This window comes from Procambarus clarkii, chromosome 21 (assembly GCF_040958095.1).
Source record: "Procambarus clarkii isolate CNS0578487 chromosome 21, FALCON_Pclarkii_2.0, whole genome shotgun sequence".
Lineage (NCBI taxonomy): Eukaryota > Metazoa > Arthropoda > Malacostraca > Decapoda > Cambaridae > Procambarus > Procambarus clarkii.
The window spans coordinates 23,426,169-23,453,783 of record NC_091170.1 but is presented as its reverse complement, the minus strand read 5'-3'; the positions used below and the strand labels follow the sequence as shown (position 1 = coordinate 23,453,783).

Below are 27,615 nucleotides of genomic sequence, written 5' to 3'. Positions count from 1 at the left end.
TGTAGATGGTGTGGCTAAGGATAAAGATCGTGCAGCTGAGTGTAGATTGTGTGACTGAGAGTGAAGATGGTGTGGATAAAGGAAAAGATGTTGTGGTTGAGAGTGTAGATGGTGTGGTTAAGAGTGTAGATGGAGTGGCTGAGAGCGCAGATGGTGTAGCTGAGAGGATAGATGGTGTCGCTGAGAGTGTAGATGGTGTGGCTGTGAGTGTAGATGGTGTGGCTGAGAGTGTAGATGTTGTGTCTGAGAGTGTAGATGGTGTTACTGTGAGTGTAGATGGTATTGCTGAGAGTGTAGATGTTGTGTCTGAGAGTGTAGATGGTGTTACTGTGAGAGTAGATAGTATTGCTGAGAGTGTAGATGGTGTTGCTGTGAGTGTAGATGGTATTGCTGAGAGTGTAGATGGTGTGGCTGTGAGTGTAGATGTTGTGTATGAGAGTGTAGATGGTGTAACTGTGAGTGTAGATGGTATTGCTGAGAGTGGAGATGGTGTTGCTGTGAGTGTAGATGGTATTGCTGAGAGTGTAGATGGTGTGGCTGTGAGTGTAGATGTTGTGTATGAGAGTGTAGATGGTGTAACTGTGAATGTAGATGGTATTGCCGAGAGTGTAGATGGTGTTACTGTGAGTGTAGATGTTGTGTCTGAGAGTGTAGATGGTGTTGCTATGAGTGTAGATGGTGTGACTGAGAGTGTAAATGGTGTGGCAGAGATTATAAATGAGTGTAGATGGTGTGGATGAGATTATAGATGGTGTGCCTGAGAGTGTTAATGGTGTGGCTGAGAGTGTTGATGGTGTGGCTTGGAGTGTAGATGTTGTGGCTGAGAGTGTAGATGGTGTGGCATAGAGTGAAGATGGTGTTGCTGTGAGTGTAGATGGTGTGACTGAGAGTGTAAATGGTGTGGCAGAGATTATAAATGGTGTGGCTGAGATTATAGATGGTGTGCCTGAGAGTGTTAATGGTGTGGCTGAGAGTGTTGATGGTGTGGCTTGGAGTGTAGATGTTGTGGCTGAGAGTGTAGATGGTGTGGCATAGAGTGAAGATGGTGTTGCTGAGAGTGTAGATTGTGTGGCTGAGATTGAAGATGGTGTGGCTGAGAGTGTTGATGGTGTGGCTGAGAATGTAGATCGTGTGGCTGAGAGTGTAGATGGAGTCGCTGAGAGTGTAAATGGTGTGGCTGAGAGTGTAGATTGTATTGCTGAGAGTGTAGATGGTGTGGCTGAGAGTGTACATGATGTGGCTGAGAGTGTTGATGGTGTGACTGAGAGTGTAGGTGTAACAAACTAGGCTGTTGTAAGAATTATTCCAGAAGGTTCCAGAAGTTCGAGTAGGGACCTGACCTCTCAACAACGCCCAGTCCCCTGGGAATTAGCAGGTCTGAGTCACAAATGGCGGGCATCTTTGTTCATAGCTGCGTATAATGAACCATCCTATAGTATTCAGTAATTTAGAGAAAATTAGCCTTTATTCATTTTGCATTAAAATTGTATTGTATAATAGTACTGGATACAATATCAAGAGTATTCTAATTATTGAGTTTAAGTCACCATCAGTGACGTCACGAATCAGATCTAACTTTTAAAGCGGAGTGACCGGCGGTCATAGGTCATCAGGGGTTGACAGGTCTACTATTTCTCAAAGTTTTAATAACCATTTTTGTGATCGGGAACAGCTCTGCCGTTAGAGGCTTGTGTAATTTATTTCAGTAAAATAATTCAACCAGTCTGGATCAATTCAGTACAAACAGAGGTTAATTGTTATAACTTAAACCTTGCTAGTAACTGGGTAGAACTTTGACTAGGCGGAAGGATACAATACTCTGTCTGGGGTAGTCCAGACAAGGAAAAAATCAGTGTGATCTGCCGAGCAGCTGGGAGAGGTCAAACATCTTACCTCTCCCCAAGACCAGCCCAACATCTTAGCTGGAAAATATAGAGGTATAGTTGCTATGGTTATGTATAGAAATAGTCTTCTCATTTGCCATTCAGGTCAAGTAGGGAGTGTTAAAGTGATAGGGAGTGAACACATTTAGATTTTGTTTTAGTTTTCTTTTAATAAATTAAATTTGTTATTAATTTGCATTTTATTGTTTCCATTTGGTTATGTGTAAACTTGTCCTGGTCACGTGGTCCACACGAGGTAGAGTTGCATTGGGCGCCGATTCTAACATCGGATCGGAATTCATCATCCCCATCTAATTAATTCCACACTCAAGTTTCCGAGGTTATAAACTACTAGTGGGGATCAAGCCCCAAGGTTGATTAATTAGCGTGATCGATCCAGACCTCGATCATTGCTCTGTAGAGCTGGTCTGGTGGTGGCAGCATAGAGGCGACTCTAGGGTTTTGCTCAGAGCTTAGGTCACGTCATACTGGGTGTAGAATCCTAAGTCGGTCAATCGTCTTAGGACCACGTGGCGTGGAGTTGGCTTTGGTAAAAGTTTTGGAGTCCCTTGGTAGAGAATAATAAGTAAGAATACGGGTAGAGGGAGTAGAAGGAAGAAGAGAGAGAGGAACCCGAACCCGTGTTACATAGGTGGTGTGGCTGAGAGTATAGATGGTGTCGCTGAGAGTGTAGATAGTGTCGCTGAGAGTGTAGATGGGGAGTCTGGGAGTGTAGATGGTTTTGCTGAGAGTGTAGATGGTGTAGTTAAGAGAGTAGATGGTGTGGCTGACAGTGTAGATGGTGGTGCTGAGAGTGTAGAAGGTGTGGCTGAGAGTGTACATGGTGTGGCTGAGAGTCAGATGGTCTAGCTGAGAGAGTATAGATTGTGTGGCTGAGAGTGTAGATGGTGTGACTGAGAGTGCAGATGGTGTGCCTTAGGGTGTAGATGGTGACGCTGAGAGTGTAGATGGTGTCGCTGAGAGTGTTGATGGTGTGGGGGAGAGTAGATGATGTGGCTGAGAGTGTAGATAATGTGACTGAGAGTGCAGATGGTGTGCCTTAGGGTGTAGATGGTGTCGCTGAGAGTGTAGATGGTGTCGCTGAGTGTGTTGACGGTATAACTGAGTGTAGATGGTGTGGCTGAAAGCGCAGATGGTGTGGCTAAGAATGTTGATGGTGTGGCTGAGAGTGTTGATGGTGTGGCTGAGATTGTCGATGGAGTCGCTGAGAGTGTAGATAGTGTGGCTAAGGGTAAAGATGGTGTGGTTGCGAGTGAAGATGGTGTAATTGAGAGTGTAGTTGGTGTGGCTCAGAGTGTAGACGGTGTGGCTGAGAGTATAGATGGTGTGGCTGAGAGTGTAGATGGTGTCGCTGAGAGTGTTGATGGTGTGGCTGAGAGTGTAGATGGTGTCGCTGAGAGTGTAGATGGTGTCGCTGAGAGACTTGATGGTGTGGCTGAGAGTGTTGATGGTGTGGCTAAAAGTGTTAATGGTGTGGCTAAGAGTGTAGATGGTGTGACTGAGAGTGTAGATGGCGTGGCTTAGAGTGTTGATGGTGTCGCTGAGAATGTAGATGGTGTGGCTAAGGGTAAAGATGGTGTGGTTGCGAGTGAAGATGGTGTAATTGAGAGTGTAGTTGGTGTGGCTGAGAGTGTAGACGGTGTGGCTGAGAGTGTAGATGGTGTGGCTGAGAGTGTAGATGGTGTCGCTGAGAGTGTTGATGGTGTGGCTGAGAGTGTAGATGGTGTCGCTGAGAGTGTAGATGGTGTCGCTGAGAGACTTGATGGTGTGGCTGAGAGTGTTGATGGTGTAGCTGAAAGTGTTGATGGTGTGGCTAAGAGTGTAGATGGTGTGACTGAGAGTGTAGATGGCGTGGCTTAGAGTGTTGATGGTGTCGCTGAGAGTGTAGATGGTGTCGCTGAGAGTGTAGATGGTGTGACTGAGAGTGCAGATGGTGTGCCTTAGGGTGTAGATGGTGACGCTGAGAGTGTAGATGGTGTCGCTGAGAGTGTTGATGGTGTGGGTGAGAGTAGATGATGTCGTTGAGAGTGTAGATGATGTGACTGAGAGTGCAGATGGTGTGCCTTAGGGTGTAGATGGTGTCGCTGAGAGAGAAGATGGTTTCGCTGAGAGTGTAGATGGTGTCGCTAAGTGTGTTGATGGTATAACTGAGTGTAGATAGTGTGGCTGAAAGCGTAGATAGTGTGGCTAAAAATGTTGATGGTGTGGCTGAAAGTGTAGATGGTGTGGCTGACAGTGTTGATGGTGTGGCTGAGAGTGTAGATGGTGTGGCTGAGAGTGTAGTTGGCGTGGCTGATAGTGTAGATGGTTTGGCTTAGAGTGTAGATGGTGTAGCTGAGAGTATAGATAGTGTTGCTGAGAGTGTAGATGGTATATTTGATAGTGTAGATGGTGTTACTGAGAGTGTAGATGGTGTCGCAGAGAGTGTAGATGGTGTGGCTGAGAGTGTAAATGGTGTGGGTGAGAGTGTTGAAGGTGTAGCTGAGAATGTAGATGGTGTCGCTGAGAGTGTAGATGGTGCCGCTGAGAGTGTTGATGGTGTGGCTGAGAGTGTTGATGGTGTGGCTGAGTGTTGATATTGTGGCTGAGAGTGTAGATGGTGTGGCTCAGAGTGTAGATGGTGTGACTGAGAGTGTAGATGGTGTCGCTGAGAGTGTTGATGGTGTGGCTGAGTGTAGATGGTGTGGCTGAGAGTGTAGATGATATGGCTGATAGGGTAGATGGTGTGGCGGAGAGTGTAGATGGTGTGGCTGAGAGTGTAGATTGTGTGGCTGAGAGTGTAGATGGTGTGGCTGAGAATGCAGATGGTTTGGCTGAGAGTGTAAATGGTGTTGCTGAGAATGCAGATGGTGTGGCTGAGAGCGTAGATGGTGAAGCTGAGAGTGTAGATGGTGTCGCTGAGAGTGTTGATGGTGTTACTGAGAGTGTAGATGGTGTCGCTGAGAGTGTACATGGTATGGTTGAGAGTGTAGATGGTGTAGCTGAGAGTGTAGATGGTGTAGTTAAGAAAGTAGATGGTGTGGCTGATAGTGTAGATGGTGATGCTGAGTGTAGAAGGTGTGGCTGAGAGTGTAGATGGTGTGGTTGAGAGTTAGATGGTCTAGCTGAGAGAGTATAGATTGTGTGGCTGAGAGTGTAGATGGTGTGGCTGAGAGTGTAGATGGTGTGGCTGAGAGTGTAGATGGTGCGGTTGAGAGAGTAGATGGTGATACTGAGAGTGTAGGTGGTGTCGCTGAGATTATAGTTGATGTGGCTGAGAGTGTTGATGATGTGGCTGAGAGTTTTGATGGTGTGATTGGGAATGTAGATGGTGTTACTGAGAGTGTAGATAGTGTGGCTTAGAGTAAGGATGGTGTGGCTTAGAGTGTAGATGGTGTGGCTGAGAATGAAGATGGTGTGGCTGAGAGTGTTGATGGTGTGACTGAGAGTGTAGATGGTGTTGCTGAGAGTGTAGATGTGTTGCTGAGAGTGTAGATGGTGTCGCTGAGAGTGTTGATGGTGTGGCTGAGTGTAGATGGTGTTGCTGAAAGTGAGGATGGTGTGGCTGAGAATGTAGATGGTGTGGCTGAGAGTGTTGATGGTGTTGCTGAGAGTGTAGATGGTGTGGCTGAGAGTGTTGATGGAGTGGCTAAGAGCGTAGATGGTGTGGATGAGAGTGTAGATGGTGTGATTGAGAGTGTAGATGATGTGGCTGAGAGTGTAGATGGTGTGGCTAAGGATAAAGATCATGCAGCTGAGTGTAGATTGTGTGGCTGAGAGTGTAGATGGTGTGATTGAGAGTGTAGATGATGTGGCTGAGAGTGTAGATGGTGTGGCTAAGGATAAAGATCGTGCAGCTGAGTGTAGATTGTGTGACTGAGAGTGAAGATGGTGTGGATAAAGGAAAAGATGTTGTGGTTGAGAGTGTAGATGGTGTGGTTAAGAGTGTAGATGGAGTGGCTGAGAGCGCAGATGGTGTAGCTGAGAGGATAGATGGTGTCGCTGAGAGTGTAGATGGTGTGGCTGTGAGTGTAGATGGTGTGGCTGAGAGTGTAGATGTTGTGTCTGAGAGTGTAGATGGTGTTACTGTGAGTGTAGATGGTATTGCTGAGAGTGTAGATGTTGTGTCTGAGAGTGTAGATGGTGTTACTGTGAGAGTAGATAGTATTGCTGAGAGTGTAGATGGTGTTGCTGTGAGTGTAGATGGTATTGCTGAGAGTGTAGATGGTGTGGCTGTGAGTGTAGATGTTGTGTATGAGAGTGTAGATGGTGTAACTGTGAGTGTAGATGGTATTGCTGAGAGTGGAGATGGTGTTGCTGTGAGTGTAGATGGTATTGCTGAGAGTGTAGATGGTGTGGCTGTGAGTGTAGATGTTGTGTATGAGAGTGTAGATGGTGTAACTGTGAATGTAGATGGTATTGCCGAGAGTGTAGATGGTGTTACTGTGAGTGTAGATGTTGTGTCTGAGAGTGTAGATGGTGTTGCTATGAGTGTAGATGGTGTGACTGAGAGTGTAAATGGTGTGGCAGAGATTATAAATGAGTGTAGATGGTGTGGATGAGATTATAGATGGTGTGCCTGAGAGTGTTAATGGTGTGGCTGAGAGTGTTGATGGTGTGGCTTGGAGTGTAGATGTTGTGGCTGAGAGTGTAGATGGTGTGGCATAGAGTGAAGATGGTGTTGCTGAGAGTGTAGATTGTGTGGCTGAGATTGAAGATGGTGTGGCTGAGAGTGTTGATGGTGTGGCTGAGAATGTAGATCGTGTGGCTGAGGGTGTAGATGGAGTCGCTGAGAGTGTAAATGGTGTGGCTGAGAGTGTAGATTGTATTGCTGAGAGTGTAGATGGTGTGGCTGAGAGTGTACATGATGTGGCTGAGAGTGTTGATGGTGTGACTGAGAGTGTACATGATGTGGCTGAGAGTGTTGATGGTGTGACTGAGAGTGTAGGTGGTGTGGCTGAGAGTATAGATGGTGTCGCTGAGAGTGTAGATAGTGTCGCTGAGAGTGTAGATGGGGAGTCTGGGAGTGTAGATGGTTTTGCTGAGAGTGTAGATGGTTTAGTTAAGAGAGTAGATGGTGTGGCTGACAGTGTAGATGGTGGTGCTGAGAGTGTAGAAGGTGTGGCTGAGAGTGTAGATGGTGTGGCTGAGAGTCAGATGGTCTAGCTGAGAGAGTATAGATTGTGTGGCTGAGAGTGTAGATGGTGTGACTGAGAGTGCAGATGGTGTGCCTTAGGGTGTAGATGGTGACGCTGAGAGTGTAGATGGTGTCGCTGAGAGTGTTGATGGTGTGGGGGAGAGTAGATGATGTGGCTGAGAGTGTAGATAATGTGACTGAGAGTGCAGATGGTGTGCCTTAGGGTGTAGATGGTGTCGCTGAGAGTGTAGATGGTGTCGCTGAGTGTGTTGACGGTATAACTGAGTGTAGATGGTGTGGCTGAAAGCGCAGATGGTGTGGCTAAGAATGTTGATGGTGTGGCTGAGAGTGTTGATGGTGTGGCTGAGATTGTCGATGGAGTCGCTGAGAGTGTAGATAGTGTGGCTAAGGGTAAAGATGGTGTGGTTGCGAGTGAAGATGGTGTAATTGAGAGTGTAGTTGGTGTGGCTCAGAGTGTAGACGGTGTGGCTGAGAGTATAGATGGTGTGGCTGAGAGTGTAGATGGTGTCGCTGAGAGTGTTGATGGTGTGGCTGAGAGTGTAGATGGTGTCGCTGAGAGTGTAGATGGTGTCGCTGAGAGACTTGATGGTGTGGCTCAGAGTGTTGATGGTGTGGCTAAAAGTGTTAATGGTGTGGCTAAGAGTGTAGATGGTGTGACTGAGAGTGAAGATGGCGTGGCTTAGAGTGTTGATGGTGTCGCTGAGAATGTAGATGGTGTGGCTAAGGGTAAAGATGGTGTGGTTGCGAGTGAAGATGGTGTAATTGAGAGTGTAGTTGGTGTGGCTGAGAGTGTAGACGGTGTGGCTGAGAGTGTAGATGGTGTGGCTGAGAGTGTAGATGGTGTCGCTGAGAGTGTTGATGGTTTGGCTGAGAGTGTAGATGGTGTCGCTGAGAGTGTAGATGGTGTCGCTGAGAGACTTAATGGTGTGGCTGAGAGTGTTGATGGTGTAGCTGAAAGTGTTGATGGTGTGGCTAAGAGTGTAGATGGTGTGACTGAGAGTGTAGATGGCGTGGCTTAGAGTGTTGATGGTGTCGCTGAGAGTGTAGATGGTGTCGCTGAGAGTGTAGATGGTGTGACTGAGAGTGCAGATGGTGTGCCTTAGGGTGTAGATGGTGACGCTGAGAGTGTAGATGGTGTCGCTGAGAGTGTTGATGGTGTGGGTGAGAGTAGATGATGTGGTTGAGAGTGTAGATGATGTGACTGAGAGTGCAGATGGTGTGCCTTAGGGTGTAGATGGTGTCGCTGAGAGACTTGATGGTGTGGCTGAGTGTTGATGGTGTGGCTAAAAGTGTTAATGGTGTGGCTAAGAGTGTAGATGGTGTGACTGAGAGTGTAGATGGCGTGGCTTAGAGTGTAGATGGTGTCGCTGAGAATGTAGATGGTGTGGCTAAGGGTAAAGATGGTGTGGTTGCGAGTGAAGATGGTGTAATTGAGAGTGTAGTTGGTGTTGCTGAGAGTGTAGACGGTGTGGCTAAGAGTGTAGATGGTGTGGCTGAGATTGTCGATGGAGTCGCTGAGAGTGTAGATAGTGTGGCTAAGGGTAAAGATGCTGTGGTTGCGAGTGAAGATGGTGTAATTGAGAGTGTAGTTGGTGTGGCTGAGAATGTAGACGGTGTGGCTGAGAGTGTAGATGGTGTGGCTGATAGTGTAGATGGTGTCGCTGAGAGTGTTGATGGTGTGGCTGAGAGTGTAGATGGTGTCGCTGAGAGTGTTGATGGTGTAGCTGAAAGTGTTGATGGTGTGGCTAAGAGTGTAGATGGTGTGACTGAGAGTGTAGATGGCGTGGCTTAGAGTGTTGATGGTGTCACTGAGAGTGTAGATGGTGTCGCTGAGAGTGTAGATGGTGTCGCTAAGAATGTTGATGGTATAACTGAGTGTAGATGGTGTGGCTGAAAGCGTAGATGGTGTGGCTAAAAATGTTGATGGTGTGGCAGAAAGTGTAGATGGTGTGGCTGACAGTGTTGATGGTGTGGCTGAGAGTGTAGATGGTGTGGCTGAGAGTGTAGATGGTGTGGCTGATAGTGTAGATGGTTTGGCTTAGAGTGTAGATAATGTAGCTGAGAGTATAGATAGTGTTGCTGAGAGTGTAGATGGTATATTTGATAGTGTAGATGGTGTTACTGAGAGTGTAGATGGTGTCGCAGAGAGTGTAGATGGTGTGGCTGAGAGTGTAAATGGTGTGGGTGAGAGTGTTGAAGGTGTAGCTGAGAATGTAGATGGTGTCGCTGAGAGTGTAGATGGTGCCGCTGAGAGTGTTGATGGTGTGGCTGAGAGTGTTGATGGTGTGGCTGAGTGTTGATATTGTGGCTGAGAGTGTAGATGGTGTGGCTCAGAGTGTAGATGGTGTGACTGAAAGTGAGGATGGTGTGGCTGAGAATGTAGATGGTGTGGCTGAGAGTGTTGATGGTGTTGCTGAGAGTGTAGATGGTGTGGCTGAGAGTGTTGATGGAGTGGCTGAGAGTGTAGATGGTGTAACTAACGGTAATGATGGTGTGGTTGAGAGTCTAGATGGTGTGGCTGCGAGTGTAGATGGTGTGGCTAAGAGCGTAGATGGTGTGGATGAGAGTGTAGATGGTGTGATTGAGAGTGTAGATGATGTGGCTGAGAGTGTAGATGGTGTGGCTAAGGGTAAAGATCGTGCAGCTGAGTGTAGATTGTGTTGCTGAGAGTGAAGATGGTGGGATTGAGAGTGTAAATGGTGTGACTGAGAGTGAAGATGGTGTGGATAAAGGAAAAGATGTTGTGGTTGAGAGTGTAGATGGTGTGGTTAAGAGTGTAAATGGAGTGGCTGAGAGTGTAGATGGTGTAGCTGAGAGTGTAGATGGTGTGACTGAGAGCGCAGATGGTGTAGCTGAGAGGATAGATGGTGTCGCTGAGAGTGTAGATGGTGTGCCTGTGAGTGTAGATGGTGTGGCTGAGAGTGTAGATGTTGTGTCTGAGAGTGTAGATGGTGTTACTGTGAGTGTAGATGGTATTGCTGAGAGTGTAGATGTTGTGTCTGAGAGTGTAGATGGTGTTACTGTGAGAGTAGATAGTATTGCTGAGAGTGTAGATGGTGTTGCTGTGAGTGTAGATGGTATTGCTGAGAGTGTAGATGGTGTGGCTGTGAGTGTAGATGTTGTGTATGAGAGTGTAGATGGTGTAACTGTTAGTGTAGATGGTATTGCTGAGAGTGAAGATGGTAATGCTGTGAGTGTAGATGGTATTGCTGAGAGTGTAGATGGTGTGGCTGTGAGTGTAGATTTTGTGTATGAGAGTGTAGATGGTGTAACTGTGAATGTAGATGGTATTGCCGAGAGTGTAGATGGTGTTACTGTGAGTGTAGATGTTGTGTCTGAGAGTGTAGATGGTGTTGCTGTGAGTGTAGATGGTGTGACTGAGAGTGTAAATGGTGTGGCAGAGATTATAAATGGTGTGGCTGAGATTATAGATGGTGTGCCTGAGAGTGTTAATGGTGTGGCTGAGAGTGTTGATGGTGTGGCTTGGAGTGTAGATGTTGTGGCTGAGAGTGTAGATGGTGTGGCATAGAGTGAAGATGGTGTTGCTGAGAGTGTAGATTGTGTGGCTGAGATTGAAGATGGTGTGGCTGAGAGTGTTGATGGTGTGGCTGAGAATGTAGATCGTGTGGCTGAGAGTGTAGATGGAGTCGCTGAGAGTGTAAATGGTGTGGCTGAGAGTGTAGATTGTATTGCTGAGAGTGTAGATGGTGTGGCTGAGAGTGTACATGATGTGGCTGAGAGTGTTGATGGTGTGACTGAGAGTGTAGGTGGTGTGGCTGAGAGTATAGATGGTGTCGCTGAGAGTGTAGATAGTGTCGCTGAGAGTGTAGATGGGGAGTCTGGGAGTGTAGATGGTTTTGCTGAGAGTGTAGATGGTGTAGTTAAGAGAGTAGATGGTGTGGCTGACAGTGTAGATGGTGGTGCTGAGAGTGTAGAAGGTGTGGCTGAGAGTGTACATGGTGTGGCTGAGAGTCAGATGGTCTAGCTGAGAGAGTATAGATTGTGTGGCTGAGAGTGTAGATGGTGTGACTGAGAGTGCAGATGGTGTGCCTTAGGGTGTAGATGGTGACGCTGCGAGTGTAGATGGTGTCGCTGAGAGTGTTGATGGTGTGGGGGAGAGTAGATGATGTGGCTGAGAGTGTAGATAATGTGACTGAGAGTGCAGATGGTGTGCCTTAGGGTGTAGATGGTGTCGCTGAGAGTGTAGATGGTGTCGCTGAGTGTGTTGACGGTATAACTGAGTGTAGATGGTGTGGCTGAAAGCGCAGATGGTGTGGCTAAGAATGTTGATGGTGTGGCTGAGAGTGTTGATGGTGTGGCTGAGATTGTCGATGGAGTCGCTGAGAGTGTAGATAGTGTGGCTAAGGGTAAAGATGGTGTGGTTGCGAGTGAAGATGGTGTAATTGAGAGTGTAGTTGGTGTGGCTCAGAGTGTAGACGGTGTGGCTGAGAGTATAGATGGTGTGGCTGAGAGTGTAGATGGTGTCGCTGAGAGTGTTGATGGTGTGGCTGAGAGTGTAGATGGTGTCGCTGAGAGTGTAGATGGTGTCGCTGAGAGACTTGATGGTGTGGCTGAGAGTGTTGATGGTGTGGCTAAAAGTGTTAATGGTGTGGCTAAGAGTGTAGATGGTGTGACTGAGAGTGTAGATGGCGTGGCTTAGAGTGTTGATGGTGTCGCTGAGAATGTAGACGGTGTGGCTAAGGGTAAAGATGGTGTGGTTGCGAGTGAAGATGGTGTAATTGAGAGTGTAGTTGGTGTGGCTGAGAGTGTAGACGGTGTGGCTGAGAGTGTAGATGGTGTGGCTGAGAGTGTAGATGGTGTCGCTGAGAGTGTTGATGGTGTGGCTGAGAGTGTAGATGGTGTCGCTGAGAGTGTAGATGGTGTCGCTGAGAGACTTGATGGTGTGGCTGAGAGTGTTGATGGTGTAGCTGAAAGTGTTGATGGTGTGGCTAAGAGTGTAGATGGTGTGACTGAGAGTGTAGATGGCGTGGCTTAGAGTGTTGATGGTGTCGCTGAGAGTGTAGATTTTGTCGCTGAGAGTGTAGATGGTGTGACTGAGAGTGCAGATGGTGTGCCTTAGGGTGTAGATGGTGACGCTGAGAGTGTAGATGGTGTCGCTGAGAGTGTTGATGGTGTGGGTGAGAGTAGATGATGTCGTTGAGAGTGTAGATGATGTGACTGAGAGTGCAGATGGTGTGCCTTAGGGTGTAGATGGTGTCGCTGAGAGAGAAGATGGTTTCGCTGAGAGTGTAGATGGTGTCGCTAAGTGTGTTGATGGTATAGCTGAGTGTAGATAGTGTGGCTGAAAGCGTAGATAGTGTGGCTAAAAATGTTGATGGTGTGGCTGAAAGTGTAGATGGTGTGGCTGACAGTGTTGATGGTGTGGCTGAGAGTGTAGATGGTGTGGCTGAGAGTGTAGTTGGTGTGGCTGATAGTGTAGATGGTTTGGCTTAGAGTGTAGATGGTGTAGCTGAGAGTATAGATAGTGTTGCTGAGAGTGTAGATGGTATATTTGATAGTGTAGATGGTGTTACTGAGAGTGTAGATGGTGTCGCAGAGAGTGTAGATGGTGTGGCTGAGAGTGTAAATGGTGTGGGTGAGAGTGTTGAAGGTGTAGCTGAGAATGTAGATGGTGTCGCTGAGAGTGTAGATGGTGCCGCTGAGAGTGTTGATGGTGTGGCTGAGAGTGTTGATGGTGTGGCTGAGTGTTGATATTGTGGCTGAGAGTGTAGATGGTGTGGCTCAGAGTGTAGATGGTGTGACTGAGAGTGTAGATGGTGTCGCTGAGAGTGTTGATGGTGTGGCTGAGTGTAGATGGTGTGGCTGAGAGTGTAGATGATATGGCTGATAGGGTAGATGGTGTGGCGGAGTGTAGATGGTGTGGCTGAGAGTGTAGATTGTGTGGCTGAGAGTGTAGATGGTGTGGCTGAGAATGCAGATGGTTTGGCTGAGAGTGTAAATGGTGTTGCTGAGAGTGTAGATGGTGTCGCTGAGAGTGTACATGGTATGGTTGAGAGTGTAGATGGTGTAGCTGAGAGTGTAGATGGTGTAGTTAAGAAAGTAGATGGTGTGGCTGATAGTGTAGATGGTGATGCTGAGTGTAGAAGGTGTGGCTGAGAGTGTAGATGGTGTGGTTGAGAGTTAGATGGTCTAGCTGAGAGAGTATATGTTGTGTGGCTGAGAGTGTAGATGGTGTGGCTGAGAGTGTAGATGGTGTGGCTGAGAGTGTAGATGGTGCGGTTGAGAGAGTAGATGGTGATACTGAGAGTGTAGGTGGTGTCGCTGAGATTATAGTTGGTGTGGCTGAGAGTGTTGATGATGTGGCTGAGAGTTTTGATGGTGTGATTGGGAATGTAGATGGTGTTACTGAGAGTGTAGATAGTGTGGCTTAGAGTAAGGATGGTGTGGCTTAGAGTGTAGATGGTGTGGCTGAGAATGAAGATGGTGTGGCTGAGAGTGTTGATGGTGTGACTGAGAGTGTAGATGGTGTTGCTGAGAGTGTAGATGTGTTGCTGAGAGTGTAGATGGTGTCGCTGAGAGTGTTGATGGTGTGGCTGAGTGTAGATGGTGTTGCTGAAAGTGAGGATGGTGTGGCTGAGAATGTAGATGGTGTGGCTGAGAGTGTTGATGGAGTGGCTGAGAGTGTAGATGGTGTAACTAACGGTAATGATGGTGTGGTTGAGAGTCTAGATGGTGTGGCTGCGAGTGTAGATGGTGTGGCTAAGAGCGTAGATGGTGTGGATGAGAGTGTAGATGGTGTGATTGAGAGTGTAGATGATGTGGCTGAGAGTGTAGATGGTGTGGCTAAGGATAAAGATCGTGCAGCTGATTGTAGATTGTGTGGCTGAGAGTGTAGATGGTGTGATTGAGAGTGTAGATGATGTGGCTGAGAGTGTAGATGGTGTGGCTAAGGATAAAGATCGTGCAGCTGAGTGTAGATTGTGTGACTGAGAGTGAAGATGGTGTGGATAAAGGAAAAGATGTTGTGGTTGAGAGTGTAGATGGTGTGGTTAAGAGTGTAAATGGAGTGGCTGAGAGCGCAGATGGTGTAGCTGAGAGGATAGATGGTGTCGCTGAGAGTGTAGATGGTGTGGCTGTGAGTGTAGATGGTGTGGCTGAGAGTGTAGATGTTGTGTCTGAGAGTGTAGATGGTGTTACTGTGAGTGTAGATGGTATTGCTGAGAGTGTAGATGTTGTGTCTGAGAGTGTAGATGGTGTTACTGTGAGAGTAGATAGTATTGCTGAGAGTGTAGATGGTGTTGCTGTGAGTGTAGATGGTATTGCTGAGAGTGTAGATGGTGTGGCTGTGAGTGTAGATGTTGTGTATGAGAGTGTAGATGGTGTAACTGTGAGTGTAGATGGTATTGCTGAGAGTGGAGATGGTGTTGCTGTGAGTGTAGATGGTATTGCTGAGAGTGTAGATGGTGTGGCTGTGAGTGTAGATGTTGTGTATGAGAGTGTAGATGGTGTAACTGTGAATGTAGATGGTATTGCCGAGAGTGTAAATGGTGTTACTGTGAGTGTAGATGTTGTGTCTGAGAGTGTAGATGGTGTTGCTATGAGTGTAGATGGTGTGACTGAGAGTGTAAATGGTGTGGCAGAGATTATAAATGAGTGTAGATGGTGTGGATGAGATTATAGATGGTGTGCCTGAGAGTGTTAATGGTGTGGCTGAGAGTGTTGATGGTGTGGCTTGGAGTGTAGATGTTGTGGCTGAGAGTGTAGATGGTGTGGCATAGAGTGAAGATGGTGTTGCTGAGAGTGTAGATTGTGTGGCTGAGATTGAAGATGGTGTGGCTGAGAGTGTTGATGGTGTGGCTGAGAATGTAGATCGTGTGGCTGAGGGTGTAGATGGAGTCGCTGAGAGTGTAAATGGTGTGGCTGAGAGTGTAGATTGTATTGCTGAGAGTGTAGATGGTGTGGCTGAGAGTGTACATGATGTGGCTGAGAGTGTTGATGGTGTGACTGAGAGTGTACATGATGTGGCTGAGAGTGTTGATGGTGTGACTGAGAGTGTAGGTGGTGTGGCTGAGAGTATAGATGGTGTCGCTGAGAGTGTAGATAGTGTCGCTGAGAGTGTAGATGGGGAGTCTGGGAGTGTAGATGGTTTTGCTGAGAGTGTAGATGGTTTAGTTAAGAGAGTAGATGGTGTGGCTGACAGTGTAGATGGTGGTGCTGAGAGTGTAGAAGGTGTGGCTGAGAGTGTACATGGTGTGGCTGAGAGTTAGATGGTCTAGCTGAGAGAGTATAGATTGTGTGGCTGAGAGTGTAGATGGTGTGACTGAGAGTGCAGATGGTGTGCCTTAGGGTGTAGATGGTGACGCTGAGAGTGTAGATGGTGTCGCTGAGAGTGTTGATGGTGTGGGGGAGAGTAGATGATGTGGCTGAGAGTGTAGATAATGTGACTGAGAGTGCAGATGGTGTGCCTTAGGGTGTAGATGGTGTCGCTGAGAGTGTAGATGGTGTCGCTGAGAGTGTTGATGGTGTGGCTGAGTGTAGATGGTGTGGCTGAGAGTGTAGATGATATGGCTGATAGGGTAGATGGTGTGGCGGAGAGTGTAGATGGTGTGGCTGAGAGTGTAGATTGTGTGGCTGAGAGTGTAGATGGTGTGGCTGAGAATGCAGATGGTTTGGCTGAGAGTGTAAATGGTGTTGCTGAGAATGCAGATGGTGTGGCTGAGAGCGTAGATGGTGAAGCTGAGAGTGTAGATGGTGTCGCTGAGAGTGTTGATGGTGTTACTGAGAGTGTAGATGGTGTCGCTGAGAGTGTACATGGTATGGTTGAGAGTGTAGATGGTGTAGCTGAGAGTGTAGATGGTGTAGTTAAGAAAGTAGATGGTGTGGCTGATAGTGTAGATGGTGATGCTGAGTGTAGAAGGTGTGGCTGAGAGTGTAGATGGTGTGGTTGAGAGTTAGATGGTCTAGCTGAGAGAGTATAGATTGTGTGGCTGAGAGTGTAGATGGTGTGGCTGAGAGTGTAGATGGTGTGGCTGAGAGTGTAGATGGTGCGGTTGAGAGAGTAGATGGTGATACTGAGAGTGTAGGTGGTGTCGCTGAGATTATAGTTGGTGTGGCTGAGAGTGTTGATGATGTGGCTGAGAGTTTTGATGGTGTGATTGGGAATGTAGATGGTGTTACTGAGAGTGTAGATAGTGTGGCTTAGAGTAAGGATGGTGTGGCTTAGAGTGTAGATGGTGTGGCTGAGAATGAAGATGGTGTGGCTGAGAGTGTTGATGGTGTGACTGAGAGTGTAGATGGTGTTGCTGAGAGTGTAGATGTGTTGCTGAGAGTGTAGATGGTGTCGCTGAGAGTGTTGATGGTGTGGCTGAGTGTAGATGGTGTTGCTGAAAGTGAGGATGGTGTTGCTGAGAGTGTAGATGGTGTGGCTGAGAGTGTTGATGGAGTGGCTGAGAGTGTAGATGGTGTAACTAACGGTAATGATGGTGTGGTTGAGAGTCTAGATGGTGTGGCTGCGAGTGTAGATGGTGTGGCTAAGAGCGTAGATGGTGTGGATGAGAGTGTAGATGGTGTGATTGAGAGTGTAGATGATGTGGCTGAGAGTGTAGATGGTGTGGCTAAGGATAAAGATCGTGCAGCTGAGTGTAGATTGTGTGGCTGAGAGTGTAGATGGTGTGATTGAGAGTGTAGATGATGTGGCTGAGAGTGTAGATGGTGTGGCTAAGGATAAAGATCGTGCAGCTGAGTGTAGATTGTGTGACTGAGAGTGAAGATGGTGTGGATAAAGGAAAAGATGTTGTGGTTGAGAGTGTAGATGGTGTGGTTAAGAGTGTAAATGGAGTGGCTGAGAGCGCAGATGGTGTAGCTGAGAGGATAGATGGTGTCGCTGAGAGTGTAGATGGTGTGGCTGTGAGTGTAGATGGTGTGGCTGAGAGTGTAGATGTTGTGTCTGAGAGTGTAGATGGTGTTACTGTGAGTGTAGATGGTATTGCTGAGAGTGTAGATGTTGTGTCTGAGAGTGTAGATGGTGTTACTGTGAGAGTAGATAGTATTGCTGAGAGTGTAGATGGTGTTGCTGTGAGTGTAGATGGTATTGCTGAGAGTGTAGATGGTGTGGCTGTGAGTGTAGATGTTGTGTATGAGAGTGTAGATGGTGTAACTGTGAGTGTAGATGGTATTGCTGAGAGTGGAGATGGTGTTGCTGTGAGTGTAGATGGTATTGCTGAGAGTGTAGATGGTGTGGCTGTGAGTGTAGATGTTGTGTATGAGAGTGTAGATGGTGTAACTGTGAATGTAGATGGTATTGCCGAGAGTGTAGATGGTGTTACTGTGAGTGTAGATGTTGTGTCTGAGAGTGTAGATGGTGTTGCTATGAGTGTAGATGGTGTGACTGAGAGTGTAAATGGTGTGGCAGAGATTATAAATGAGTGTAGATGGTGTGGATGAGATTATAGATGGTGTGCCTGAGAGTGTTAATGGTGTGGCTGAGAGTGTTGATGGTGTGGCTTGGAGTGTAGATGTTGTGGCTGAGAGTGTAGATGGTGTGGCATAGAGTGAAGATGGTGTTGCTGAGAGTGTAGATTGTGTGGCTGAGATTGAAGATGGTGTGGCTGAGAGTGTTGATGGTGTGGCTGAGAATGTAGATCGTGTGGCTGAGGGTGTAGATGGAGTCGCTGAGAGTGTAAATGGTGTGGCTGAGAGTGTAGATTGTATTGCTGAGAGTGTAGATGGTGTGGCTGAGAGTGTACATGATGTGGCTGAGAGTGTTGATGGTGTGACTGAGAGTGTACATGATGTGGCTGAGAGTGTTGATGGTGTGACTGAGAGTGTAGGTGGTGTGGCTGAGAGTATAGATGGTGTCGCTGAGAGTGTAGATAGTGTCGCTGAGAGTGTAGATGGGGAGTCTGGGAGTGTAGATGGTTTTGCTGAGAGTGTAGATGGTTTAGTTAAGAGAGTAGATGGTGTGGCTGACAGTGTAGATGGTGGTGCTGAGAGTGTAGAAGGTGTGGCTGAGAGTGTACATGGTGTGGCTGAGAGTCAGATGGTCTAGCTGAGAGAGTATAGATTGTGTGGCTGAGAGTGTAGATGGTGTGACTGAGAGTGCAGATGGTGTGCCTTAGGGTGTAGATGGTGACGCTGAGAGTGTAGATGGTGTCGCTGAGAGTGTTGATGGTGTGGGGGAGAGTAGATGATGTGGCTGAGAGTGTAGATAATGTGACTGAGAGTGCAGATGGTGTGCCTTAGGGTGTAGATGGTGTCGCTGAGAGTGTAGATGGTGTCGCTGAGTGTGTTGACGGTATAACTGAGTGTAGATGGTGTGGCTGAAAGCGCAGATGGTGTGGCTAAGAATGTTGATGGTGTGGCTGAGAGTGTTGATGGTGTGGCTGAGATTGTCGATGGAGTCGCTGAGAGTGTAGATAGTGTGGCTAAGGGTAAAGATGGTGTGGTTGCGAGTGAAGATGGTGTAATTGAGAGTGTAGTTGGTGTGGCTCAGAGTGTAGACGGTGTGGCTGAGAGTATAGATGGTGTGGCTGAGAGTGTAGATGGTGTCGCTGAGAGTGTTGATGGTGTGGCTGAGAGTGTAGATGGTGTCGCTGAGAGTGTAGATGGTGTCGCTGAGAGACTTGATGGTGTGGCTGAGAGTGTTGATGGTGTGGCTAAAAGTGTTAATGGTGTGGCTAAGAGTGTAGATGGTGTGACTGAGAGTGTAGATGGCGTGGCTTAGAGTGTTGATGGTGTCGCTGAGAATGTAGATGGTGTGGCTAAGGGTAAAGATGGTGTGGTTGCGAGTGAAGATGGTGTAATTGAGAGTGTAGTTGGTGTGGCTGAGAGCGTAGACGGTGTGGCTGAGAGTGTAGATGGTGTGGCTGAGAGTGTAGATGGTGTCGCTGAGAGTGTTGATGGTGTGGCTGAGAGTGTAGATGGTGTCGCTGAGAGTGTAGATGGTGTCGCTGAGAGACTTAATGGTGTGGCTGAGAGTGTTGATGGTGTAGCTGAAAGTGTTGATGGTGTGGCTAAGAGTGTAGATGGTGTGACTGAGAGTGTAGATGGCGTGGCTTAGAGTGTTGATGGTGTCGCTGAGAGTGTAGATGGTGTCGCTGAGAGTGTAGATGGTGTGACTGAGAGTGCAGATGGTGTGCCTTAGGGTGTAGATGGTGACGCTGAGAGTGTAGATGGTGTCGCTGAGAGTGTTGATGGTGTGGGTGAGAGTAGATGATGTGGTTGAGAGTGTAGATGATGTGACTGAGAGTGCAGATGGTGTGCCTAAGGGTGTAGATGGTGTCGCTGAGAGAGAAGATGGTGTCGCTGAGAGTGTAGATGGTGTCGCTAAGTGTGTTGATGGTATAACTGAGTGTAGATAGTGTGGCTGAAAGCGTAGATAGTGTGGCTAAAAATGTTGATGGTGTGGCTGAAAGTGTAGATGGTGTGGCTGACAGTGTTGATGGTGTGGCTGAGAGTGTAGATGGTGTGGCTGAGAGTGTAGTTGGTGTGGCTGATAGTGTAGATGGTTTGGCTTAGAGTGTAGATGGTGTAGCTGAGAGTATAGATAGTGTTGCTGAGAGTGTAGATGGTATATTTGATAGTGTAGATGGTGTTACTGAGAGTGTAGATGGTGTCGCAGAGAGTGTAGATGGTGTGGCTGAGAGTGTAAATGGTGTGGGTGAGAGTGTTGAAGGTGTAGCTGAGAATGTAGATGGTGTCGCTGAGAGTGTAGATGGTGCCGCTGAGAGTGTTGATGGTGTGGCTGAGAGTGTTGATGGTGTGGCTGAGTGTTGATATTGTGGCTGAGAGTGTAGATGGTGTGGCTCAGAGTGTAGATGGTGTGACTGAGAGTGTAGATGGTGTCGCTGAGAGTGTTGATGGTGTGGCTGAGTGTAGATGGTGTGGCTGAGAGTGTAGATGATATGGCTGATAGGGTAGATGGTGTGGCGGAGAGTGTAGATGGTGTGGCTGAGAGTGTAGATTGTGTGGCTGAGAGTGTAGATGGTGTGGCTGAGAATGCAGATGGTTTGGCTGAGAGTGTAAATGGTGTTGCTGAGAATGCAGATGGTGTGGCTGAGAGCGTAGATGGTGAAGCTGAGAGTGTAGATGGTGTCGCTGAGAGTGTTGATGGTGTTACTGAGAGTGTAGATGGTGTCGCTGAGAGTGTACATGGTATGGTTGAGAGTGTAGATGGTGTAGCTGAGAGTGTAGATGGTGTAGTTAAGAAAGTAGATGGTGTGGCTGATAGTGTAGATGGTGATGCTGAGTGTAGAAGGTGTTGCTGAGAGTGTAGATGGTGTGGTTGAGAGTTAGATGGTCTAGCTGAGAGAGTATAGATTGTGTGGCTGAGAGTGTAGATGGTGTGGCTGAGAGTGTAGATGGTGTGGCTGAGAGTGTAGATGGTGCGGTTGAGAGAGTAGATGGTGATACTGAGAGTGTAGGTGGTGTCGCTGAGATTATAGTTGGTGTGGCTGAGAGTGTTGATGATGTGGCTGAGAGTTTTGATGGTGTGATTGGGAATGTAGATGGTGTTACTGAGAGTGTAGATAGTGTGGCTTAGAGTAAGGATGGTGTGGCTTAGAGTGTAGATGGTGTGGCTGAGAATGAAGATGGTGTGGCTGAGAGTGTTGATGGTGTGACTGAGAGTGTAGATGGTGTTGCTGAGAGTGTAGATGTGTTGCTGAGAGTGTAGATGGTGTCGCTGAGAGTGTTGATGGTGTGGCTGAGTGTAGATGGTGTTGCTGAAAGTGAGGATGGTGTGGCTGAGAATGTAGATGGTGTGGCTGAGAGTGTTGATGGTGTTGCTGAGAGTGTAGATGGTGTGGCTGAGAGTGTTGATGGAGTGGCTGAGAGTGTAGATGGTGTAACTAACGGTAATGATGGTGTGGTTGAGAGTCTAGATGGTGTGGCTGCGAGTGTAGATGGTGTGGCTAAGAGCGTAGATGGTGTGGATGAGAGTGTAGATGGTGTGATTGAGAGTGTAGATGATGTGGCTGAGAGTGTAGATGGTGTGGCAAAGGATAAAGATCGTGCAGCTGAGTGTAGATTGTGTGGCTGAGAGTGTAGATGGTGTGATTGAGAGTGTAGATGATGTGGCTGAGAGTGTAGATGGTGTGGCTAAGGATAAAGATCGTGCAGCTGAGTGTAGATTGTGTGACTGAGAGTGAAGATGGTGTGGATAAAGGAAAAGATGTTGTGGTTTAGAGTGTAGATGGTGTGGTTAAGAGTGTAAATGGAGTGGCTGAGAGTGTAGATGGTGTAGCTGAGAGTGTAGATGGTGTGACTGAGAGCGCAGATGGTGTAGCTGAAAGGATAGATGGTGTCGCTGAGAGTGTAGATGTTGTGTCTGAGAGTGTAGATGGTGTTACTGTGAGTGTAGATGGTATTGCTGAGAGTGTAGATGTTGTGTCTGAGAGTGTAGATGGTGTTACTGTGAGAGTAGATAGTATTGCTGAGAGTGTAGATGGTGTTGCTGTGAGTGTAGATGGTATTGCTGAGAGTGTGATGGTGTGGCTGTGAGTGTAGATGTTGTGTATGAGAGTGTAGATGGTGTAACTGTGAGTGTAGATGGTATTGCTGAGAGTGGAGATGGTGTTGCTGTGAGTGTAGATGGTATTGCTGAGAGTGTAGATGGTGTGGCTGTGAGTGTAGATGTTGTGTATGAGAGTGTAGATGGTGTAACTGTGAATGTAGATGGTATTGCCGAGAGTGTAGATGGTGTTACTGTGAGTGTAGATGTTGTGTCTGAGAGTGTAGATGGTGTTGCTATGAGTGTAGATGGTGTGACTGAGAGTGTAAATGGTGTGGCAGAGATTATAAATGAGTGTAGATGGTGTGGATGAGATTATAGATGGTGTGCCTGAGAGTGTTAATGGTGTGGCTGAGAGTGTTGATGGTGTGGCTTGGAGTGTAGATGTTGTGGCTGAGAGTGTAGATGGTGTGGCATAGAGTGAAGATGGTGTTGCTGAGAGTGTAGATTGTGTGGCTGAGATTGAAGATGGTGTGGAAGAGAGTGTTGATGGTGTGGCTGAGAATGTAGATCGTGTGGCTGAGGGTGTAGATGGAGTCGCTGAGAGTGTAAATGGTGTGGCTGAGAGTGTAGATTGTATTGCTGAGAGTGTAGATGGTGTGGCTGAGAGTGTACATGATGTGGCTGAGAGTGTTGATGGTGTGACTGAGAGTGTAGGTGGTGTGGCTGAGAGTATCGATGGTGTCCCTGAGAGTGTAGATAGTGTCGCTGAGAGTGTAGATGGGGAGTCTGGGAGTGTAGATGGTTTTGCTGAGAGTGTAGATGGTGTAGTTAAGAGAGTAGATGGTGTGGCTGACAGTGTAGACGGTGGTGCTGAGAGTGTAGAAGGTGTGGCTGAGAGTGTAGATGGTGTGGCTTAGAGTCAGATGGTCTAGCTGAGAGAGTATAGGTCGGTGACGCTGAGAGTGTAGATGGTGTCGCTGAGAGTGTTGATGGTGTGGGGGAGAGTAGATGATGTGGCTGAGAGTGTAGATAATGTGACTGAGAGTGCAGATGGTGTGCCTTAGGGTGTAGATGGTGTCGCTGAGAGTGTAGATGGTGTCGCTGAGTGTGTTGACGGTATAACTAAGTGTAGATGGTGTGGCTGAAAGCACAGATGGTGTGGCTAAGAATGTTGATGGTGTGGCTGAGAGTGTAGATGGTGTGGCTGAGATTGTCGATGGAGTCGCTGAGAGTGTAGATATTGTGGCTAAGGGTAAAGATGGTGTGGTTGCGAGTGAAGATGGTGTAATTGAGAGTGTAGTTGGTGTGGCTCAGAGTGTAGACGGTGTGGCTGAGAGTATAGATGGTGTGGCTGAGAGTGTAGATGGTGTCGCTGAGAGTGTTGATGGTGTGGCTGAGAGTGTAGATGGTGTCGCTGAGAGTGTAGATGGTGTCGCTGAGAGACTTGATGGTGTGGCTGAGAGTGTTGATGGTGTGGCTAAAAGTGTTAATGGTGTGGCTAAGAGTGTAGATGGTGTGACTGAGAGTGTAGATGGCGAGGCTTAGAGTGTTGATGGTGTCGGTGAGAATGTAGATGGTGTGGCTAAGGGTAAAGATGGTGTGGTTGCGAGTGAAGATGGTGTAATTGAGAGTGTAGTTGGTGTGGCTGAGAGTGTAGACGGTGTGGCTGAGAGTGTAGATGGTGTGGCTGAGAGTGTAGATGGTGTCGCTGAGAGTGTTGATGGTGTGGCTGAGAGTGTAGATGGTGTCGCTGAGAGTGTTGATGGTGTAGCTGAAAGTGTTGATGGTGTGGCTAAGAGTGTAGATGGTGTGACTGAGAGTGTAGATGGCGTGGCTTAGAGTGTTGATGGTGTCACTGAGAGTGTAGATGGTGTCGCTGAGAGTGTAGATGGTGTGGCTGTGAGTGTAGATGTTGTGTATGAGAGTGTAGATGGTGTAACTGTGAATGTAGGTGGTATTGCCGAGAGTGTAGATGGTGTTACTGTGATTGTAGATGTTGTGTCTGAGAGTGTAGATGGTGTTGCTGTGAGTGTAGATGGTGTGACTGAGAGTGTAAATGGTGTGGCAGAGATTATAAATGAGTGTAGATGGTGTGTCTGAGATTATAGATGGTGTGCCTGAGAGTGTTAATGGTGTGGCTGAGAGTGTTGATGGTGTGGCTTGGAGTGTAGATGTTGTGGCTGAGAGTGTAGATGGTGTGGCATAGAGTGAAGATGGTGTTGCTGAGAGTGTAGATTGTGTGGCTGAGATTGAAGATGGTGTGGCTGAGAGTGTTGATGGTGTGGCTGAGAATGTAGATCGTGTGGCTGAGAGTGTAGATGGAGTGGCTGAGAGTGTAAATGGTGTGGCTGAGAGTGTAGATTGTATTGCTGAGAGTGTAGATGGTGTGGCTGAGAGTGTACATGATGTGGCTGAGAGTGTTGATGGTGGGACTGAGAGTGTAGGTGGTGTGGCTGAGAGTATAGATGGTGTCGCTGAGAGTGTAGATAGTGTCGCTGAGAGTGTAGATGGGGAGTCTGGGAGTGTAGATGGTTTTGCTGAGAGTGTAGATGGTGTAGTTAAGAGAGTAGATGGTGTGGCTGACAGTGTAGATGGTGGTGCTGAGAGTGTAGAAGGTGTGGCTGAGAGTGTAGATGGTGTGGCTGAGAGTCAGATGGTCTAGCTGAGAGAGTATAGATTTTGTGGCTGAGAGTGTAGATGGTGTGACTGAGAGTGCAGATGGTGTGCCTTAGGGTGTAGATGGTGACGCTGAGAGTGTAGATGGTGTCGCTAAGAGTGTTGATGGTGTGGGGGAGAGTAGATGATGTGGCTGAGAGTGTTGATAATGTGACTGAGAGTGCAGATGGTGTGCCTTAGGGTGTAGATGGTGTCGCTGAGAGTGTAGATGGTGTCGCTGAGTGTGTAGATAGTGTGGCTAAGGGTAAAGATGGTGTGGTTGCGAGTGAATATGGTGTAATTGAGAGTGTAGTTGGTGTGGCTCAGAGTGTAGACGGTGTGGCTGAGAGTATAGATGGTGTGGCTGAGAGTGTAGATGGTGTCGCTGAGAGTGTTGATGGTGTGGCTGAGAGTGTAGAAGGTGTCGCTGAGAGTGTAGATGGTGTCGCTGAGAGACTTGATGGTGTGGCTGAGTGTTGATGGTGTGGCTAAAAGTGTTAATGGTGTGGCTAAGAGTGTAGATGGTGTGACTGAGAGTGTAGATGGCGTGGCTTAGAGTGTAGATGGTGTCGCTGAGAATGTAGATGGTGTGGCTAAGGGTAAAGATGGTGTGGTTGCGAGTGAAGATGGTGTAATTGAGAGTGTAGTTGGTGTGGCTGAGAGTGTAGACGGTGTGGCTGAGAGTGTAGATGGTGTGGCTGAGAGTGTAGATGGTGTCGCTGAGAGTGTTGATGGTGTGGCTGAGAGTGTAGATGGTGTCGCTGAGAGTGTAGATGGTGTCGATGAGAGACTTGATGGTGTGGCTGAGAGTGTTGATGGTGTAGCTGAAAGTGTTGATGGGGTGGCTAAGAGTGTAGATGGTGTGACTGAGAGTGTAGATGGCGTGGCTTAGAGTGTTGATGGTGTCGCTGAGAGTGTAGATGGTGTCGCTGAGAGTGTAGATGGTGTGACTGAGAGTGCAGATGGTGTGCCTTAGGGTGTAGATGGTGACGCTGTGAGTGTAGATGGTGTCGCTGAGAGTGTTGATGGTGTGGGTGAGAGTAGATGATGTGGTTGAGAGTGTAGATGATGTGACTGAGAGTGCAGATGGTGTGCCTTAGGGTGTAGATGGTGTCGCTGAGAGAGAAGATGGTGTCGCTGAGTGTGTTGACGGTATAACTGAGTGTAGATGGTGTGGCTGAAAGCGTAGATGGTGTGGCTAAGAATGTTGATGGTGTGGCTGAGAGTGTAGATGGTGTTGCTGAGATTGTCGATGGAGTCGCTGAGAGTGTAGATAGTGTGGCTAAGGGTAAAGATGGTGTGGTTGCGAGTGAAGATGGTGTAATTGAGAGTGTAGTTGGTGTGGCTGAGAGTGTAGACGGTGTGGCTGAGAGTGTAGATGGTGTGGCTGAGAGTGTAGATGGTGTCGCTGAGAGTGTTGATGGTGTGGCTGAGAGTGTAGAAGGTGTCGCTGAGAGTGTAGATGGTGTCGCTGAGAGACTTGATGGTGTGGCTGAGTGTTGATGGTGTGGCTAAAAGTGTTAATGGTGTGGCTAAGAGTGTAGATGGTGTGACTGAGAGTGTAGATGGCGTGGCTTAGAGTGTAGATGGTGTCGCTGAGAATGTAGATGGTGTGGCTAAGGGTAAAGATGGTGTGGTTGCGAGTGAAGATGGTGTAATTGAGAGTGTAGTTGGTGTGGCTGAGAGTGTAGACGGTGTGGCTGAGAGTGTAGATGGTGTGGCTGAGAGTGTAGATGGTATCGCTGAGAGTGTTGATGGTGTGGCTGAGAGTGTAGATGGTGTCGCTGAGAGTGTAGATGGTGTCGCTGAGAGACTTGATGGTGTGGCTGAGAGTGTTGATGGTGTAGCTGAAAGTGTTGATGGGGTGGCTAAGAGTGTAGATGGTGTGACTGAGAGTGTAGATGGCGTGGCTTAGAGTGTTGATGGTGTCGCTGAGAGTGTAGATGGTGTCGCTGAGAGTGTAGATGGTGTGACTGAGAGTGCAGATGGTGTGCCTTAGGGTGTAGATGGTGACGCTGAGAGTGTAGATGGTGTCGCTGAGAGTGTTGATGGTGTGGGTGAGAGTAGATGATGTGGTTGAGAGTGTAGATGATGTGACTGAGAGTGCAGATGGTGTGCCTTAGGGTGTAGATGGTGTCGCTGAGAGAGAAGATGGTGTCGCTGAGTGTGTTGACGGTATAACTGAGTGTAGATGGTGTGGCTGAAAGCGTAGATGGTGTGGCTAAGAATGTTGATGGTGTGGCTGAGAGTGTAGATGGTGTTGCTGAGATTGTCGATGGAGTCGCTGAGAGTGTAGATAGTGTGGCTAAGGGTAAAGATGGTGTGGTTGCGAGTGAAGATGGTGTAATTGAGAGTGTAGTTGGTGTGGCTGAGAGTGTAGACGGTGTGGCTGAGAGTGTAGATGGTGTGGCTGAGAGTGTAGATGGTGTCGCTGAGAGTGTTGATGGTGTGGCTGAGAGTGTAGATGGTGTCGCTGAGAGTGTAGATGGTGTCGCTGAGAGACTTGATGGTGTGGCTGAGAGTGTTGATTGTGTGGCTAAAAGTGTTAATGGTGTGGCTAAGAGTGTAGATGGTGTGACTGAGAGTGTAGATGGCGAGGCTTAGAGTGTTGATGGTGTTGGTGAGAATGTAGATGGTGTGGCTAAGGGTAAAGATGGTGTGGTTGCGAGTGAAGATGGTGTAATTGAGAGTGTAGTTGGTGTGGCTGAGAGTGTAGACGGTGTGGCTGAGAGTGTAGATGGTGTGGCTGAGAGTGTAGATGGTGTCGCTGAGAGTGTTGATGGTGTGGCTGAGAGTGTAGATGGTGTCGTTGAGAGTGTTGATGGTGTAGCTGAAAGTGTTGATGGTGTGGCTAAGAGTGTAGATGGTGTGACTGAGAGTGTAGATGGCGTGGCTTAGAGTGTTGATGGTGTCACTGAGAGTGTAGATGGTGTCGCTGAGAGTGTAGATGGTGTCGCTAAGTGTGTTTATGGTATAACTGAGTGTAGATGGTGTGGCTGAAAGCGTAGATGGTGTGGCTAAAAATGTTGATGGTGTGGCTGAAAGTGTAGATGGTGTGGCTGACAGTGTTGATGGTGTGGCTGAGAGTTTAGATGGTGTGGCTGAGAGTGTAGATGGTGTGGCTGATAGTGTAGATGGTTTGGCTTAGAGTGTAGATGGTGTAGCTGAGAGTATAGATACTGTTGCTGAGAGTGTAGATGGTATATTTGATAGTGTAGATGGTGTTACTGAGAGTGTAGATGGTGTCGCAGAGAGTGTAGATGGTGTGGCTGTGAGTATAGATGGTGTGGCTGAGAGTGTAAATGGTGTGGGTGAGAGTGTTGAAGGTGTAGCTGAGAATGTAGATGGTGTCGCTGAGAGTGTAGATGGTGCCGCTGAGAGTGTTGATGGTGTGGCTGAGAGTGTAGATGGTGTCGATGAGAGTGTTGATGGTGTTGCTGAGAGTGTAAATGGTGTGGCTGAGAGTGTTGATGGTGTGGCTGAGTGTTGATATTGTGGCTGAGAGT

General features: G+C 47.8%; 10 protein-coding genes across 10 annotated transcripts; all 10 read left to right on the top strand.

The window, feature by feature from the left end:
- The first annotated feature begins 5 nt into the window (after window positions 1–5).
- On the top strand, window positions 6–4,222 carry LOC138367198 (fap1 adhesin-like). Its single transcript, XM_069328604.1, has 5 exons — window positions 6–195; window positions 277–692; window positions 847–1,024; window positions 3,037–3,270; window positions 4,062–4,222. The coding sequence occupies exons 1-5, from the start codon at window positions 6–8 to the stop codon at window positions 4,220–4,222; spliced, it is 1,179 nt and encodes a 392-aa protein (XP_069184705.1).
- A 320-nt stretch (window positions 4,223–4,542) lies between these two features.
- LOC138367197 (oviduct-specific glycoprotein-like) lies at window positions 4,543–5,660 on the top strand. The gene is made up of 2 exons (XM_069328603.1): window positions 4,543–4,942; window positions 5,461–5,660. The coding sequence occupies exons 1-2, from the start codon at window positions 4,543–4,545 to the stop codon at window positions 5,658–5,660; spliced, it is 600 nt and encodes a 199-aa protein (XP_069184704.1).
- A 50-nt stretch (window positions 5,661–5,710) lies between these two features.
- On the top strand, window positions 5,711–7,724 carry LOC138367196 (SUMO-interacting motif-containing protein 1-like). Its single transcript, XM_069328602.1, has 4 exons — window positions 5,711–5,900; window positions 5,982–6,428; window positions 6,832–7,035; window positions 7,333–7,724. The coding sequence occupies exons 1-4, from the start codon at window positions 5,711–5,713 to the stop codon at window positions 7,722–7,724; spliced, it is 1,233 nt and encodes a 410-aa protein (XP_069184703.1).
- A 28-nt stretch (window positions 7,725–7,752) lies between these two features.
- Window positions 7,753–12,495, top strand: LOC138367195 (SUMO-interacting motif-containing protein 1-like). The gene is made up of 7 exons (XM_069328601.1): window positions 7,753–7,767; window positions 8,393–8,717; window positions 9,467–9,670; window positions 10,011–10,559; window positions 10,809–11,012; window positions 11,310–11,515; window positions 12,325–12,495. The coding sequence occupies exons 1-7, from the start codon at window positions 7,753–7,755 to the stop codon at window positions 12,493–12,495; spliced, it is 1,674 nt and encodes a 557-aa protein (XP_069184702.1).
- A 402-nt stretch (window positions 12,496–12,897) lies between these two features.
- LOC138367194 (oviduct-specific glycoprotein-like) lies at window positions 12,898–13,889 on the top strand. Its single transcript, XM_069328599.1, has 2 exons — window positions 12,898–13,148; window positions 13,727–13,889. The coding sequence occupies exons 1-2, from the start codon at window positions 12,898–12,900 to the stop codon at window positions 13,887–13,889; spliced, it is 414 nt and encodes a 137-aa protein (XP_069184700.1).
- A 50-nt stretch (window positions 13,890–13,939) lies between these two features.
- On the top strand, window positions 13,940–14,674 carry LOC138367193 (oviduct-specific glycoprotein-like). Its single transcript, XM_069328598.1, has 2 exons — window positions 13,940–14,129; window positions 14,211–14,674. Exons 1-2 carry the CDS (start codon window positions 13,940–13,942, stop codon window positions 14,672–14,674), a joined length of 654 nt encoding a protein of 217 aa, XP_069184699.1.
- Window positions 14,675–15,500: 826 nt separating this feature from the next.
- On the top strand, window positions 15,501–16,660 carry LOC138367192 (oviduct-specific glycoprotein-like). The gene is made up of 2 exons (XM_069328597.1): window positions 15,501–15,919; window positions 16,414–16,660. The coding sequence occupies exons 1-2, from the start codon at window positions 15,501–15,503 to the stop codon at window positions 16,658–16,660; spliced, it is 666 nt and encodes a 221-aa protein (XP_069184698.1).
- Window positions 16,661–16,710: 50 nt separating this feature from the next.
- Window positions 16,711–19,518, top strand: LOC138367190 (fap1 adhesin-like). Its single transcript, XM_069328595.1, has 6 exons — window positions 16,711–16,900; window positions 16,982–17,428; window positions 17,832–18,035; window positions 18,333–18,538; window positions 18,725–18,902; window positions 19,358–19,518. The coding sequence occupies exons 1-6, from the start codon at window positions 16,711–16,713 to the stop codon at window positions 19,516–19,518; spliced, it is 1,386 nt and encodes a 461-aa protein (XP_069184696.1).
- Window positions 19,519–19,838: 320 nt separating this feature from the next.
- On the top strand, window positions 19,839–25,001 carry LOC138367189 (methyl-accepting chemotaxis protein 2-like). Its single transcript, XM_069328594.1, has 9 exons — window positions 19,839–20,238; window positions 20,799–20,995; window positions 21,187–21,481; window positions 21,550–21,776; window positions 21,931–22,360; window positions 22,608–22,841; window positions 23,406–23,506; window positions 24,311–24,481; window positions 24,666–25,001. The coding sequence occupies exons 1-9, from the start codon at window positions 19,839–19,841 to the stop codon at window positions 24,999–25,001; spliced, it is 2,391 nt and encodes a 796-aa protein (XP_069184695.1).
- Window positions 25,002–25,113: 112 nt separating this feature from the next.
- Window positions 25,114–26,713, top strand: LOC138367188 (oviduct-specific glycoprotein-like). The gene is made up of 5 exons (XM_069328593.1): window positions 25,114–25,198; window positions 25,299–25,504; window positions 25,689–25,845; window positions 26,301–26,527; window positions 26,672–26,713. Exons 1-5 carry the CDS (start codon window positions 25,114–25,116, stop codon window positions 26,711–26,713), a joined length of 717 nt encoding a protein of 238 aa, XP_069184694.1.
- Window positions 26,714–27,615: the final 902 nt, after the last annotated feature.